At 34.9% G+C, this 16,179-nt stretch overlaps 1 protein-coding gene across 1 annotated transcript in view; it reads right to left on the bottom strand.

Moving 5' to 3' along the window:
• TTC21B (tetratricopeptide repeat domain 21B) overlaps nucleotides 1–16,179 on the bottom strand; it is a 59,639-nt gene that overhangs the window by 22,193 nt on the left and 21,267 nt on the right. Inside the window, exons 13-22 of the mRNA XM_004674584.2 lie at nucleotides 13,987–14,144; nucleotides 12,129–12,353; nucleotides 10,169–10,407; nucleotides 9,691–9,763; nucleotides 8,709–8,819; nucleotides 7,832–7,970; nucleotides 6,777–6,883; nucleotides 4,163–4,351; nucleotides 2,813–2,923; nucleotides 1,744–1,825 (exon numbers count right to left, since the gene is read on the bottom strand). Coding sequence (XP_004674641.1) covers nucleotides 1,744–1,825; nucleotides 2,813–2,923; nucleotides 4,163–4,351; nucleotides 6,777–6,883; nucleotides 7,832–7,970; nucleotides 8,709–8,819; nucleotides 9,691–9,763; nucleotides 10,169–10,407; nucleotides 12,129–12,353; nucleotides 13,987–14,144 — 1,434 coding nt within the window. The remainder of the gene's footprint in view (nucleotides 1–1,743; nucleotides 1,826–2,812; nucleotides 2,924–4,162; nucleotides 4,352–6,776; nucleotides 6,884–7,831; nucleotides 7,971–8,708; nucleotides 8,820–9,690; nucleotides 9,764–10,168; nucleotides 10,408–12,128; nucleotides 12,354–13,986; nucleotides 14,145–16,179) is intronic.

The raw sequence follows: 16,179 nt of genomic DNA, 5'->3' as shown, positions 1-16,179 counted from the left end.
GGGACAAGTTGCAATATGGGAACAGCTTGAATACAATGAAAAAATTAAGTATATCACCTTAAGTGGCAGTTCAGAGAAAAGAACAAAATAGAGTTAGAACCCAAGCTCGAAATGATTTTCACCTCTTCCTCTCTTCCCTTTCCCTCACCTCCACCCCTCCCCTCCAACCCTCCTAACCCGCTTTTCTCTTCTCACTCTCCTTTCCATTTAATATTCATGGAGCACCAACTCAGCCACATACTGTTCGAAATCCTAGAAACAGCTGTGAAAACAAAGTTCCTGCTACTTGCTGTTTATATTTTACTATTTCCAATTTTTCCTTTCCTTTTTACAAAGGTGATATGAAACAAAAAGCATAATAAAAGAAATCACAAGCAATAAGATGTGTTATGGACACAGGATGTTGGGGAAGGATGCCTTGAGGAAGAGGCAATATCAGAACAAAGACCTGAATAGCATGAAGTAGTTGCCATAAGAATATTTGGGAAGTACATATTCAAGGAAGAGGGAATAGGAAGTTAAATGCTCAAGGCTATCATCTGCCCAAGCTACTGCCTACCTCATATCTATCATCCCTTTTGGTCACTATCAGAATTCTGATTTTATTCAACATGGCTCTGTGTTCAGCCATTAGATGTCCTTGGGAAAGGACTTTCTAAAGAAAAAAACCTAGATGATTCAATGGGGAGCTGTGCATTCCCCATGTAGGCCTTAGAATATCAATCTAGAGCTACTGTGACTATCTGGGATCATAAGGTGACACTTAAGATGGAAATTAGGCTCCTACTGGTGGAACAAAGAGACAAACTTAGTTTTACTGATGCTGTGCTGGAACCTCCATGCCCTCCCCTGCATGATCTAGCTTTAAATGGAAGTCATACTTTAAACCACTAGGATACTGAGATAGAGAGGGAATTTCTACTACTTTCAGCTCAACACATTTCTAGACAATTTAGAAGTAAAGAACAGCAACAGAGCTGAGTTATGAGGATGATGCAGGCCTATGTGTGAGTCTGGATGGCAGCAGAAGAGGAGGTAAAAAGCAATGGAATTCTAGATATATTTTGAAGTTGGAACTAACAGGGTTTTGTTGGTGGCCTGTATGAAGTTTATGAGGAAATTGTAAAATTTGCAGTCTGACAAAATGTGTGAATGGTGTTGCCATTTACTGAGATGACAAGTGAAGGAGCAGATTTGGAGAAAGGAAAAGATCAAGCACTCTATTTTGGACATGTTAAGTTTGAGATTCTAGACAGCGAGTGGGGATGCAAACAGGCAGCAGTGTACACAGGAAGGAGCTGGCTGCGGAAGGGCAGGCTTGGGAGTAGGCAGGGAGGGACAGCAGGATAGAGGTGTTCTCTTCCAGTCTGCCCATATTTTCTCAATGAGGTAGGAGTCAAGGTTTTTAGTTGAGGGCAAGGAAAGGGAAAATACTATTGGGGGCCCCAGGAGATGGGAGAAATAAGAAAAGTGGCTGGAGTGAGTGACTTTGTTAGAGAAATACAGGAGGATTGGAGGATTGCAGGCAGCATCTGAGGGCCCATTTAGAGTCTGAGGTCCTAATTTAAAGTAAGACCAGTTAAAGCTGCTGTATTTTTGTTGGAACCATTTTAGTTACTCAAGTGCAGGTGTGGATAAGCAGAGTTGAATTCAACAAGGGTTGGGGTTTTTCCAAGTATAACAACTGAAAAGAGGAGAAAGGGGGTTGACTGTATTAGAAAAATATGATCAGTGAATATTTACCTGGTTTGCGTTCTAAAAGCTGTTGTAAATGAAACACTGCTTGTTCATAATCTTGTTTTCTGAACATGAGATCTGCCATCATCTGTAAAGGTAAAAGTTGGTTCTAAAAATATTGCCGTAGATTTTACAAAGCATACTCTTCTTACTAAGATTCAGTGCTATGAAAACACATAGGGAAAACATTAGGAAGGTAAAGTTTTATAAAAAGGAGCCAATTGTACAAATTCAAACACACCTTAGGCGAAGTAACACTGAGATCAGTTTAACAAGATAGCCAAGCCTGTGAGACAGATTGTTCTGTTCACAAACTATATTTTTAGCAAAAAAACATGCTTCAAATGGTTATTTTGAAAGCAGAAATTTAAAGGAAATTGCATACTATATGTGCTACCAGAAAAGTTGCCTCACTGGATTTAACTAAAATGACAAAAGTAAAAAACAAAACACTCTTAAGATTTTAATGGAATTTAAAATGAACAAGGTGTATTGAGATTTTCTTAAAGTATACTTTAAAAGAAAGACTTCTTATATTTCTTTTCCAGACATAATAACAACTTTGAATGAACCTCCAAAAACTCCCATTTATGTAGCTGTTTGAAAAGCTAAAGAAGACCTCAAGCCAGATAAAAATGAGAAAGAAAAAAACAAAACTAAATTTCACCATCACAGAATGATATCTTAAGTTTATTTCTGTAACTCCACAACTCCCACAGCAACTTTTAAGTTACCCCAACATGTCTGAATAAGTACTCAAAAGTTTTCAGCAAATTGTAGCTTTATCATGTGAACTCCACAAGATCAAGCATCCTCTTAGGCATAAAGAAAAATTAATTAGGACTATAAGGGCAAGTAAAAGCCTGACTCAGATTTACCATTCTTATAAGTAATGTAAAATGTTAACGATTCTTGGTCTTTATTGATAAAACTAATGTTAAAAATGCTCTTTCCTCCAAAAGCCAACATGAGTCAGACCTCTCATCCAGTATTACTTTTATGAGGTACAATCTAAAACTTCCACATGGAATGTAAAACACAATTGACTTTACGGCACTGAAGTCTCTGGACTAACCATGGCAGCAGCTTCATTGTCCTGGTCACTCTGGAGAAGTAGAGCACAGTGCCGCAGGCAAGAGTCAGGATCCTCTTGTGCCAGGTATAGTCGTGCCAGCTCTAACATTATCTGTAGAGGAAGAGTGAGATGAGTCTGAGACTGTAAGGTGCAGAAAAGTGGGAGGCAAATGTCTGGACACAGATTAAACTTACTTGACAAATAGTTATTGCAATAAAAATGCCAAGCAAGGTAGGCAAACACTACAGACACACTTATCTCTATTTGCTTTTACACTATCCAAAAGTGGAATGAGGGGTAACTTGGAAAGCAGAGGGACACAAAGCATTATGAAAATCATCCATCAGTAGACGCAATACTAGTCCATGCTTCTTTCTGTTGATACCAGAACTCGTTTATTCCCCTAAACCTGTTTTGTCACTTGTAAAATAAAAACCTATAAACAGATTATCTTGAAGATATGCTACAGATTTAAAACAAGATTCCAACTCCTTTAGTCACCAGTTTTCAAGGAATCTGGTTGGTTATGGTTTAATAAAGGTTATTTTTGCCATATTTCTGAAAGATAGTATCCATTAAAATTATTTGGTCTGGCCCTCCTTGGTGGCGCAGTGGGTTAAAGCACAGCACTAAGAACTTAAATCCACTTCCTCATGAGTTCGATTCCCACCTGCCCCGGAGGTGACCACATGGCGTGGCAGACCTCTCCTGACCCGCCTGCTGCTCCCCTTAGCAGTGTACTTTGTAGATCTGCCTGTTCTGCTCCATTCTCTGTCTCTGGTGAATCCTCTCACCCTCTGCATCTCTGGCCTGTGCCCCAGTTCCATATGAATAAATAAATAAATCTTTAAAAAAATTATTTGGTCTTAAAATTTTAATACAATATATGCTTGTTTTCGTTCTATATCACTTTTTAAAATTCATTTATTAGATACATAAAAGTAAATTTAACCACTTATCAATACATGAGCAAGTAATAACGTCTTAATCTAAATAACCAACTATGTATATAACTTTTCTAGACCAATATCATCATTACACTTCTTCTAGTGCTATAGGTAAATTCAATTCCATATACCTGAGATTGAAAAATTGTTTTAAGTGATTATTAAAGAACAGATACATATTTAAAAGCAAAGTTAGACATTTACATTATTTTACTTATTCCATAGTAATTTTAGACTAATTATTACAGTATCACATATTTAAGAAGATTTCTAGAAACAGTATTAGCTTTTTTAACTTGTATTTAAGTTCTTCTCTAAAAATAAGGTGGTAAGAATTTTACATTTGGGGAAATGAAATGACATCTGGAATAAAAGGTGCTTAACATTTTATAAAAGGACTGACCTTATTATCTGTTTCACAATGAACAAGAGCCTCTCTATAAAACTTAATGGCTTTTTCATAGTCTCGCTGAGCAACAGAATGTTTTGCAATCTCTGCACAAATTTCAGCTGCTAAATGTTTCTGTGCAGGAACTGCATCTGGCTGTTCCATCTGAACACGTTTTAGTACCCGAGCTTGTAATTCTCGAGCCTAGAAAAAAAAAGATGAAAAAGACAAAGATAAAGGAATTGAAAAAACAAAAAAGTGATCAAACAATTCTCAATAATTTCACACATAGCACAGTTTCACAGATGATTTATTTAAGCATTACTGGTCCTTGGTCTAACAAAGCCTGATCCAAAGAAAATGTCTTAATTGAGGCTTTGAACACGTACTTATTTGCAAATGCCAAACTATCTTTGCAACCAAAGTATTTAAAATTACTGAGTCTTCTCCTACAAAGCTCAGTAAGAAGGAAATGCAAGCCTTCCTTGGTGGCTCAGTGGGTTAAAGCACAGCACTAAGAAGCTTAAGTCACTTCTGCATGAGTTTGATCCTGATCCCCATCCCTGATCCCCACCTGCCCCGGAGGTGACCACATGGCATGGCAGATCTCTCCTGACCTGCCCTCTCCTGATCCGCCCGCTGCTCCTCTCAGCAGTGTTTGTCAATCTGCCTGTTCTGCTCCCCGCTCTGTCTGTGGTGAATCCTCCCACCCTCCGCATCTCTGGCCTGTACCCCAGTTCTGTATGAATAAATAAATCTTTAAAAAAAAAAGAAGGAAATGCAGCTATGTAACAAACATTTGGAAAAGATGCAAACATGCTGTATTTAAATAAATGAAAAATTTAAATTTTTATTAAGCTAATAAAGTGGTATTAAAAATTATTAAATGAATATTGTTAGGTTTCAGGCAATAAGTATATGCATATATTGATTGATTTTCCTTAAGAGGAAAAAGGAAACAACATCTATAAAACAAAAACAAATGATCTGGAAGCAAATGAGATGTCCAGTGAATGGAAAATGGCTGATAAATTGAAGTTTACATACGGCACTAGGGGAGTTCCTCAGGGTAAGAATGTAGGGTACTTACTAAGTTGAATGAGTATCAGTCTTTCTACACACGTCTAGTTTCTGAAACAGAGACCTTCCTTTAGTAAGTGACAGAGAACTATGCTTTAGGCTTTCATAATAAAACTTAACTTTGAGCTTGAGATAATCATTCACGAATGCATTCATGCATTCACTTAACAAAAAAGTAAATGGTCACCATCTGCCGCACATTATGCTACATGCAGGGAGCCTTTCTGGGGACGCCTATCAAAATGTTGGTTGAAAACTAGTATTTGATGAAAATGATCTAAAGTTGAGGGTTTTTTGAAACCATAGATCATATTTAGGGCATCATAACAAGCATTTTCTTGGAAATTATAGAAAAGGTTTAAAAATATTAGTGCACATAGCATTTGAGAAAGGTTCATGTAATTTCATGAAATCTTTATTTTGGTTATATCAATGTCTATTTGTACATGTGTGTGTTCATGTACACACATGTATCTATCTGTGTGCATGTTTTTTTATGGGTACATACACACACTCTCTCTCATGTTCAAAAAATGCTAAATAATTGGTTTAAATAGAGTGACTTCTCACCATCTGGCACAACCTGTTTATACCTGTCAAGTCAGCTAAATTAATACTGCTTTCTTCCCCTCTTCAAAGCATTCTGGCTTGAATGATAAATTATATGGTCATGCTAGGTCTAAAAGATATGCAATTCATTCTCTAGATAATTTGAATTTTATTTTCTGCATCAACTAAATCTCTACAAAGTCATTAGCTTAGCTTCCTAAAGAAATATACATGAGTCAGATTTTCCTGTTATGCTTTGCCATTTTCTTAAAGATAAATAATTGGGAGATTTTTTGAGCCAAAGTTTTTTACATTTTCTATTAATGACATGTCATAAAAGAAAGCTCAATTTCTATAAGCCCATTTTGGAAAGGTTAAGCTAAAATATGCTTGACTCCTGATCATAAATTGTGAGAAAATAAAATTGCTTTATTTTCATGGAGAAAATTACTGGTAATTTATCACATATTATATTAAAGCTAATATAGTAAAGCATTTAGTGGGGTCACAAAACAGAACTATGCTGACACAGATATTCTAATTTTAGCAGGAAAATAAATTTTAAAAAAGATAACAACAAATTATGTATTTTTTAAAAATTTATTTATGCATATAAGAATGGGAGTATAAGCCATAGATGTGGGTGGTGAGAGGATTCACGCTACCATGAGAATACATGACTGATGATACCTATTCCAGTCTGGGAGATCAGGTGAGATTTGAGAAATGACTGTTAGATACACACTTGTGAGTATGAGTGAAAGAAAGGAGATGAAATAGAACAGTTAATGAGGAAATGCTTGGGAAGGAAAGATGGTGTGGGAGACAATTAGCAATCAGGAGGGAAAAATGGCTGGAAAGGCAGAATTTACCATCTGAATTTGCATATCCCAGAGCCATCATTTTTGGTGACAGTTGGGTAAAATAAATTAGCTTTCGCTTTACATGTGGCATTTCCCCTCTGTACTCCACCAGCACTCTTACAAAGAACTGCACTTACATGTTGTAATGAAGTAATTGCATCACTAGGTCGTTCCATTTTACTATAAATTTTTGCTAGAAGAACTTGAGAACGTCCATCCTCCATTAAAGATGACAGTTCATTTACTATGAAAGAACAAAGTACATTGGGAAAGTACATTCATTTAAAATAAATGTGCACAATTTTATACAAGTTCTACAACTGGTCTTTAGAAAGAGTGATTTTGAAAAGTAGTAAACACAGTTATAATTTCTCCATCAACTAACTGAAAAGTGTTGAAATAAAAAAGGATTAAGAATTAAAAATGGCTAGAAGTTAAATAACTGGATAATTAGAGATTTTGCTTAGACATAAATAAAGAGATAACAATTTAACAACACAGGAATTTTAACTTTCTTTCTTAAATGTACATAAATTTGTTTATTAAAGCCATTGAAAAACAAGATAGAATGGAAGACGGAGGAGGGAAAGTAGGGTGTGAAGGAGGTCCAATGGACTATATTGGAGGACTATGGGTGCTCTGGTGGTGCTAGGTGTGGTGTGGTGACACATACTTGCAGGGTGTGATCCTATATCTCTACGCTATATACAACATTTTAAATCAATGTTGCCTTAAAATGATAATAAAAAAAAATAAGTAAATGTCTACTAGTGAATGACCTACAAATACATTCCTTATAGCATGGCTTGTAATATCAAAAAAATGGAAAACATTTAAATGTTCAATAGTTGGTGAAGTATTAATAATGGAGTTAAGGTATAGTATGATGCCAGTAGGAAGAATGGTAGCAATGTCTTGACATCAAACTATATCTGGGACATATTGTATGTAGGAAAAAACTGCACAGAATAGGAAAAACAAAGCATTTGAAAAAGGAAAATTACGCACATTACATTTATATATTTACATAAATATACTATAAATCAAAGCACAACAATTAGTAGTATATTCTGAGAAATGAACTATTATCGCATACAGAATACTGAGACTATAAATACATACTTATACAACATAAAACTAAAATAGACTGGCTAGATCAGGTACTTCTTTTAAATCAAAAAGACGTGCATACCAGGGTCATGAGCTAGAGCATGTTGCAGAACTTTCTCAGCTTTGTCATACCATTTCAATTTTAACAAAAGCTCTGCCAGGTCATAGCAAAGATAATTTTGTTGTCCACTTTTCAGAGCAGCTTCATAATAAGTGATCGCCTAAACAAAATCCATTTTAGTTAGTAAAAAAATAAAACAATGGCATTCAAGCACTGATATTTTAAATATTTCAGACTTGACTCATATACATAATTGAAAATAACCTAGGAGAATAATTGTAATAACCTTCTGCAAATATCTGCACTATCAGGTAAGTACACCATTTTTCTTAGGAAAAGAAATATTGCACAAGTATTTCTTATGATAATTAGTTAAAGAAAAGTGCTTGGTAAAATTTGTTACTTGTTTTATTCCAGAGGTCAGTGAAATTTACTGAAAGCAAATACTCTTCAAGCTGTTGTATATGTGATCAACAGTTACCCGGAAAAAGCCTGGAGTATATAAGAATATATAAAACTCTACTGAAAAAAAAAGAGAAAATCTCAAGGCATATGGCTTACTATCAACAAAAGGAACATCTATGCTTTTTCTTCATGCTTTATCATATAGGAGATGTGAAAATGTCAATTTTATGATAATCAATTTAATAGCACTAAATCAGGCATAAGAGGAAGCCTGAAGTAAACCTGACAGTCCAAACAATTTTTGTAAAATGAAGCAGAAAAGTATCCAAGACACTGGGAAAGCCTTTAACACAAACTCTTGTTTTTGAGTTTAAATACTGAAGTTACTGTGTTACAACCACCAAGATACAAACAATGCTTGCTGAAGACCTCTCACTGCGTGGGATTGAAAAAATTGATGCAACAGATGGATTTCAGATTACAAAATACTCACCTTTGAATAGTTGTGAGTTTTGACAAGTGCCTTCCCAATTTTGGTGGCCAATGTTCCATCTTTTGGATTCTGATTTAAAGCTTGCTCATAGGCTACTATGGCTTCTTCCGGCTAATGTTGGCAGATGCAAAAATGAGTAACTACTGGATTCTAATAAATGGCAGTATTTCTTTTTTTCTTTTTTTTAAAGATTTATTTATTTATGAACACAAGAACTGAGGTACAGGCCAGAGATGGGGGTGGGGGTGGTGAGAGGATTCACCAGAGACAGAGTAGAGAGTAGGACAGGTGAATCTACTGAAAACACTGCTGAGGGGACCAAAGGGCAGGTCAGGAGAGGTCTGCTGGGCTATGTGGGTCACCTCTCTGCCTTGGAATCAAACTCTTACTTCAGCTTCTTAGTACTGCACTTTTAACCCAGTGAGCTACCAGGGAGGATCCTCAAATGGCAGTATTTCTATAATTCTTCATTTGAATATTTAATGAGATTAATAAAACATCCATTTAAGTCCAGAAACTTAGTAATTTCAGAGAGGTGAAGTTGTACAGCTGTTAACTTATTAGCATAACCCCACCCATGTTAACTGTGCCCTTGTCTTCATAAATAATAATATGAGAATTAAGAGACAATTTCCTGACTTTTTATTTCTGGCAATCATTATAAAAGTCAGAAATAAATGTCAAGAGGATTGCCTTTCCTTTGAAGAAAATATCTTAACTAGTAGCTATTTTCATCCTTCTGCTTAAAGGAGATTCTTAACTTGCTATTGCTATCTCTATTTTAAATAATGATCATGCAGAATTACTGAATCTCAATTTGAAGGAAAAATCTTTTTGTTTTGTAATGGCTGCCTCCTTTTTATTGTGATGGCTGGACCTTAGAATATTAAGTCAATATTATTTAAAAAAATTCCTTTTAACAGAATGTTACACTAACCACAAAGAATGTTTTCCTCTAAGTTTGGTACTATAGGAAATTTACCTCTTGAATATTCATGTATGCATCACCAAGGAGAAGAAAAGAATGAGGGCTGGGCATCCTCTCAGAAATTTCTCTGGAAATCAGACCAACTCTATTTAGTATATTGAATACAAATATTTTTTCTTAAACAATTAAATAAAAGGTAAGTTCATCTATTTCAGTTAACTAATAGCTTTCAGAGTACATCTCACATAGGCAGTCGTGTAATATAGTAAAAAGGTAACCTATTCCCCAGTATGTTTATGTTTCAAGATAAACTATTTTTATTTCACCAAATCTCTCCAGTTTTTGAAATGCAGATAACAGAATTTTAGGAGAGTAAATAAGTGATGTGGTTGGTGGGTGAAGGAAGCAAGAACACATTAAAAAAAAAAAATCTATAAAGTATTAACAGGACTGTTAAAAAACAAATACAAACATAATAATTACCTTTAGGAGTCAAATGTATCAAAACAAATTGGGTTGAATTAATCATTACCTGTAACAAGTGATATATAACATTTTCTCTTTTCTGTGCTTCAGATATATATCTGCCATCTTTTCTTTGGCCTCGATGAAATAAGGCTGTTCAGATGTGACATTCCGAAGCATGTTTAAAGCCCGCTCGACATCTCCTTGGGCCAGAGCTAGGTCTGCATTAGCAATAGTAACACGAAGTTCTTCGGATGTCCCAGAGAATTCATGGATGGCATCTTGTAAAATCTTTGCTGCTTCATGCTATAAAGATGAAATTAAAATAACATCCTTTAAAAGATTCAACAAATTATAACAGAAATAAGGATTTTCTACTAATAAATGATTTATGAAGTTTCGATGAATTTTTGAGAAGTTCAGAAATTTAAAAACCAAGTTTAGACAATAAATATGGTTAGCTGAAAAGTATTTTTATAACTAGGACATAGCAGTTACCATACAAGAGTCACTATTACTAGAATTTAATAGGCCTTTACTGTGTCCAGTATTGCTCCAACTCATTTATTTCCTACAAAAATCCTAAAGACCATTAAGTTTTTATTATCCCTACCTTGTAGAAAGGAAAACAAGATTTAGGGAGTTAATAAATGATAGAACCAGAATTCAAACTCAGGCAGTTTAACTATAAGATCTAAGTCTTCAGCTATGTTCACTACTGTCCCCTTGATAGGATCCAGTCCAGTTACCCACTGTACCCACTGACTTTTGTCCAGCAGATTGGTTGCTTACCTCTGCTAGGTCAGTATTTTGTTATATCTCTGTTAAATCTATTACCTCATTTCCAAATCTGTATCTCAATGAGTCTAAAATGTCATTAAAGGTTCACCTCAACTTTATAGGTATTTTGATTTCAAATAAAAACAGAGCATCGGCCCTCCTTGGTGGCGCAGCGGGTTGGGGCACAGCACTGAGAATCTAAAGCCACTTCCGCATGAGTTCGATTCCCGCCTGCCCGGAGGTGACCACATGGCGTGGCAGACCTCTCCAGACCCGCCCGCTGCTCCCCTCAGCGGTGTGCTTCGTCAATCAGCCTGTTCTGTTCCCCGCTCTGTCTCTGGTGAAGCCTCTCACCTCCCCTGAGCCCCTGGCCTGTACCCAATTCTGTATGCACAAATAATAAAAAAAAAAAAAAAAAAGAGCATCTTAGAATAAACTACAGAAGAACTTGTTCTGCTTTTATTAAACTGTATTTTTATGTAAATTTATTAGCCAAATAGAAATTCTTTGAGATTTGACAAGTATTTAGATACAGTCTTCTTAATTTCCATTAAAGTATGAAAATGACAGCAATTCCTGGAACCAGAATAAACAGATATAAATGATATTACATTCCTCCTTTTCCCAAAGTTTTTATTTTTCTCACAGAATCACATGCTTCATTTTTATCTATCTGATATGTTATTTTTAAAAAGCACTTCATTTTATGATGGTCCTGTGAGTTTACCAAAACAGTATTTATCAAATGGTTCTTTTGTTTTCTCAACTATTAGAATTTCAAATTGGTACTTTCATTTTATTCCAATAGTTTTTATATGTGTGTATGTGTGTGTGAATCCTTCTAGGAATTATATTATCACCTTATGTAATAATTTAGCCAAGGTAGTCACATAATATTGTATTAATAATATTGCATTCTAACTATGCTAAGACACATATTAATACATTAACAGTATGTTATATTGCATATATTATAGCTTTCTGACATATTATACATATGTTATACAATATCATTACATTTCATGGCAGTAAACATTAAGTCTGAAGATAGAAAGTCATCCAGGGACAAGTATGTTTACCTCCAGTATTCTGCAAAGCATGTGTTTTGGTGGAAAGTTGTAAGAAATAAATTTTCAAAACTTTTACATTTGGTCAAATCAATTAAGTTAAAATTTTTGTCTTGTACTAATATATGTACCTTAATAACAAAGTTCAGATCTGTGTCACTGAATTAAGAGCTGACTCACCTGCTCTCCATTTAAGCGATGGACCTCTACCAATTCCAGAAAGATTGATAAACGATGGCTTGTATCAACTTCATTTTTTTTGTTTTTTGATTTTGAGGATGCTCCAATTCTTCTCATTCCTGGTAAACTCATAGCCATATGCAGAGTTTTAATTGCTTCTGATATTTCTCCCATTTTCTTTTGTGACTGAGCTTTAATCAAATGATATAAAGGATATTCTCTCACCTAAAAAAAAAAGTGTTAGAAATACTTCCTTAGAATGCTAACATAAACACATAATATAGAATCCATCAAATAGAATCTAAGCCATCTTGTGATTATAACCATGACAGCTATTTCTGTCCTTTCATTAACTTTTTGACTTATTCATTTAATGTATTAAATCAAATACAGGGGCCTGCCACTCTTTGGAGGTCTTCCTAGAAGATGAGTGCTTCTACTGTGACAGAAAAGAAAACTCAGTTTATAGTGTTATAATAAATATATTCTTAGGAATTATTTGAGTGATCAGAAAAGGAATTTTCTAGGGATTTCACTTCACTCTTCATTTTTTAAATTTTCAGGTCATTTTAATCAAGCAAAAGTTTTATCCTCTGATATTATTCTGTCTTTATTTTGGCTATCAACAGGCTTTACAGAAAAAAGAAGACAATGACAAAGTGAGCAAGGAAGGAGGAGTGAAAGGGAAAGCGTTGATATGGAACGACGAAATCTGAAAGTCACTGTTATGTCAAGGAAGGTGGCAGTCCTCTGTAAGGCTTTGGTTCTAACTCTTAGTGTAAACATTCTCCTCTGAGATTTTGATTCACTGGGGTGCGGCACCGGCACTGGCACTGGGCTTATGATGTACCATTAGTCTTGAGCAACTACTGTCCTAAGAAGCAGCATTATCTTGTGTAAATCTTAGCTGAAACTTAATTTTCAGTCCACTTAAGGGTTTGCATTGAGTAGGGCACCAATTGTGCGAACCAAAGCAAAAATTTGAGGACCTCCTCTGTGACCCTAGGTAGTTCAGGAGGCAGGCAGATCTAGGATTTGAACTACTCAGAAGGAATATGTGATGTAACATACAGAATATCTTGGACAAAAATCTACAAGCACACCTTATTTCACTGTACTTCACTTTAATACACTTTGGAGATAATGCTTTTTTTAAAAAATAAATTGAACATCTGTGGAAACCATGCATGAAGCAAGTCTATTGGTGCCATTTTTCCAAAGGTACTTCCTCATCTCGGAGTCACATTTAATTAATGTCTGCACATTGTTTTTGTTTTTAGGCATAATGCTGTTACACATGTATGAGACTACAATATAGTGTGAATGTATCTTTTATATATGCTGGAGAACCAAAAAAAATGTGTGATATGCTTTGCATTGATATTTTTATTGTGTGATCCTGACTGAGCTTGCAATATCTCTAATGTACACTTGTAATTTGTTTATAGCTTCAAACCAAATATTAACTTTGAAAATGACAAGGGGCTCCTTTGATGACAACTCTGGGAAAAAGTCACTAATATAAAAATTCAAGAAAGAAGCAGGCAATAAACTATTGCATTTAATGATCATTATAACTGTAGGGTATTACTATGTGCGACTTATAGAAAACTGAGGTTTATGGAGAGATGGGGAAAAGAGTAGATCTTGGTGCCAAGTCTTCTGTTGCCAAGAGTAGATGCTTTTTTAACTGCAGAACAGTTGCCTCTATTTTCCCCCTACTGCTTAAATCCAAATTTTTTCCCATTAAAAAGTACATTTATCCACAAAATACTACAAGCTGGGATAAAAAATTGCAAGCATTTTCTAAAGGTTCATGGAAATTTATGTCTTATTCACTTGAGTCTGGAATACTTACTTTAAAATTATAGCTCAGACAAAGTTCAAGAGATTGGGAACACAATTTGAATTTTTCCTGAGATAAATAAACCTGAGCCATCAGGAGATGAGCATCAGCATAAGAAGAATTGTGTTCTAGGCAATGTTGCAGATTGTTATATGCTGCTTCAATATCACCTAATGAGGGAAACAAAGCACCACTATTAGCATTCAAATGACTAAGAGATGGAAATTTGAGAGAGAGGAGGTAGCAAAACAGCTGATGGATGGCTCTAGTATTTGAATTTAAGGCCCTCTATTCATAGAGCATGATTTAATCTTTACCTGTATGAGTTTGTTTCCTTTTAGTCTACATGGGAGAATATACCTGTAAGTCAGTCCAGTCCTTGGTCATAAGAAGTAAACCAGGGAAAGAAAGTATGAGAAAAGATCAGTCGAACACCAGTTACTGAGAGACATATCTATATACATTTACCTGTATTTTCCTTGTCAAAATTTTTTTCTTTATCACTTCAATAACATACATTATATAAAACATAGAAATTTAAATAGCTAGAGTGTTACAGTGTCAATTACATTAACAAAAAGGATTTAGTCCACTAATCATTTCTGACCAGAATTTGGCTGGCCTTTGTTTAAGTTTCTTGGGAGAGTGCCTCTAAACCTTGGAAACTTCAAAGTGAAAGGAATGTTTTCATTATTAGTGGCCTTGATGGCCGATACTAATAATTAGGGGCAGGGAAGTCCTATTCTGTCAGACCATCCATGTGACTAGAGGCTTGGGGCTTTGAATCAGGTGATGTCAGTCTGAGCTTAGGGGCTCAGTGGTGGTTGAAAAATGAGTTTAATCACATATCCAAGCAGTCAGTTCAAGCTTATATAATGAAACCCTAATAAGAATTCTGGGCATTGTGATTTCCCCTGGTTGTTAATGATGAACATACTGTCAGACCTTTATGTGTTAGAAAGTGCTGTATCCTGACTCCTTAGGAAGCGTCGCATTTGGGACCCTCCCAGAATTCATCTTATGCATTCTTCCTTTTTGCTATTCAGATTGTGTATCCTTTTGTTATACTAAAATTCTAATAATAAAATACAGTGCAATTCTTGGTTCTATGAGTCATTCTAGTTAATTATGAAACCTAAAGAATCAGAGGAACCTCCAAATTTGTAGCCAGTTACTCAGCGTGCTGGCAGCCCTAGGAACCCCTGAAGCTGCGGCTGGTGCACGAACTGAAGACTGCATGTAGGATTGTAAGGTTCAGTCCAACTTCAGGTAGTTGATTTCAAAAGTCATTGTGATTGGCTGGTCAGTAAGAACTTAAATGCGTGCCAGAGCTATTTCAAAATATATAAGGCTGCTATTTTTATCAAATGGAGTAATACTTGAGAACTTCATTCCTAGAGAATTTGGGAATTTAATATTGCTATATTAAGAATGACTTATTTCAACTTTCAAAATAAATAAATAATGCTTAATAAATAACCCAGACTGCTTAATCACTTAGTAGGTGATATCCATTCCAACTGGGAAGAACACAGAAATACATGTAAACATATGGTGCAACAGAACTCAGTCAGAAAAAAGGTATTATAGCCACTTCTTACAACTAGATTATTTTAAAGATTAAAAAAAGTTAAGATACACTAATCTTTTTAATAAAAGTTAAAGCTAAGATTTCCTAAATTTTCCCACTACGTAACAGAAATTAATTGTTTTTATTTTTTGAAGTTAATTGTTTTTTATGGGACTATCATGCGGTTGAGTTATACTCATAGGACTTCACAAACTTTTGCATAACATTTAGTCAACAAAAGTGCGCATATATATGTGTGTGTGTATATGTATGTATATATATACATACACACACACAGACACATATATATATATAACAACCATATTAATGAACTACTTTTATGTATCTAGTCCTACATTTGTTTGTGTGCTAAGCTAAAGTTAAAGTTATAGGTTATTTTTTCTTAGCTACACTTAACCAATCACAGGAACTAAACAGAAGTTAATCAATAAATACCATAGGGACTGACCTAAGTATCCCCTCTGGTTATACCAACAGATCAACATGTTTGGATTAATGACTAAATTATTATTGCCAACTTGAGTACCATTTGATGAATTTTTAAAAAAGTGGCATAATTGTATTTCCCAGTAATTCTTTTGAATCACAAAAGTTTATGGTAACTTTTTTTTTTT

The sequence above is a fragment of the Condylura cristata genome, unplaced genomic scaffold (genome assembly GCF_000260355.1).
Source record: "Condylura cristata isolate star-nosed mole 26May11 unplaced genomic scaffold, ConCri1.0 scaffold00002, whole genome shotgun sequence".
NCBI classification, from domain to species: Eukaryota; Metazoa; Chordata; class Mammalia; order Eulipotyphla; family Talpidae; genus Condylura; species Condylura cristata.
This window is presented reverse-complemented; position numbering and strand designations above follow the sequence as displayed.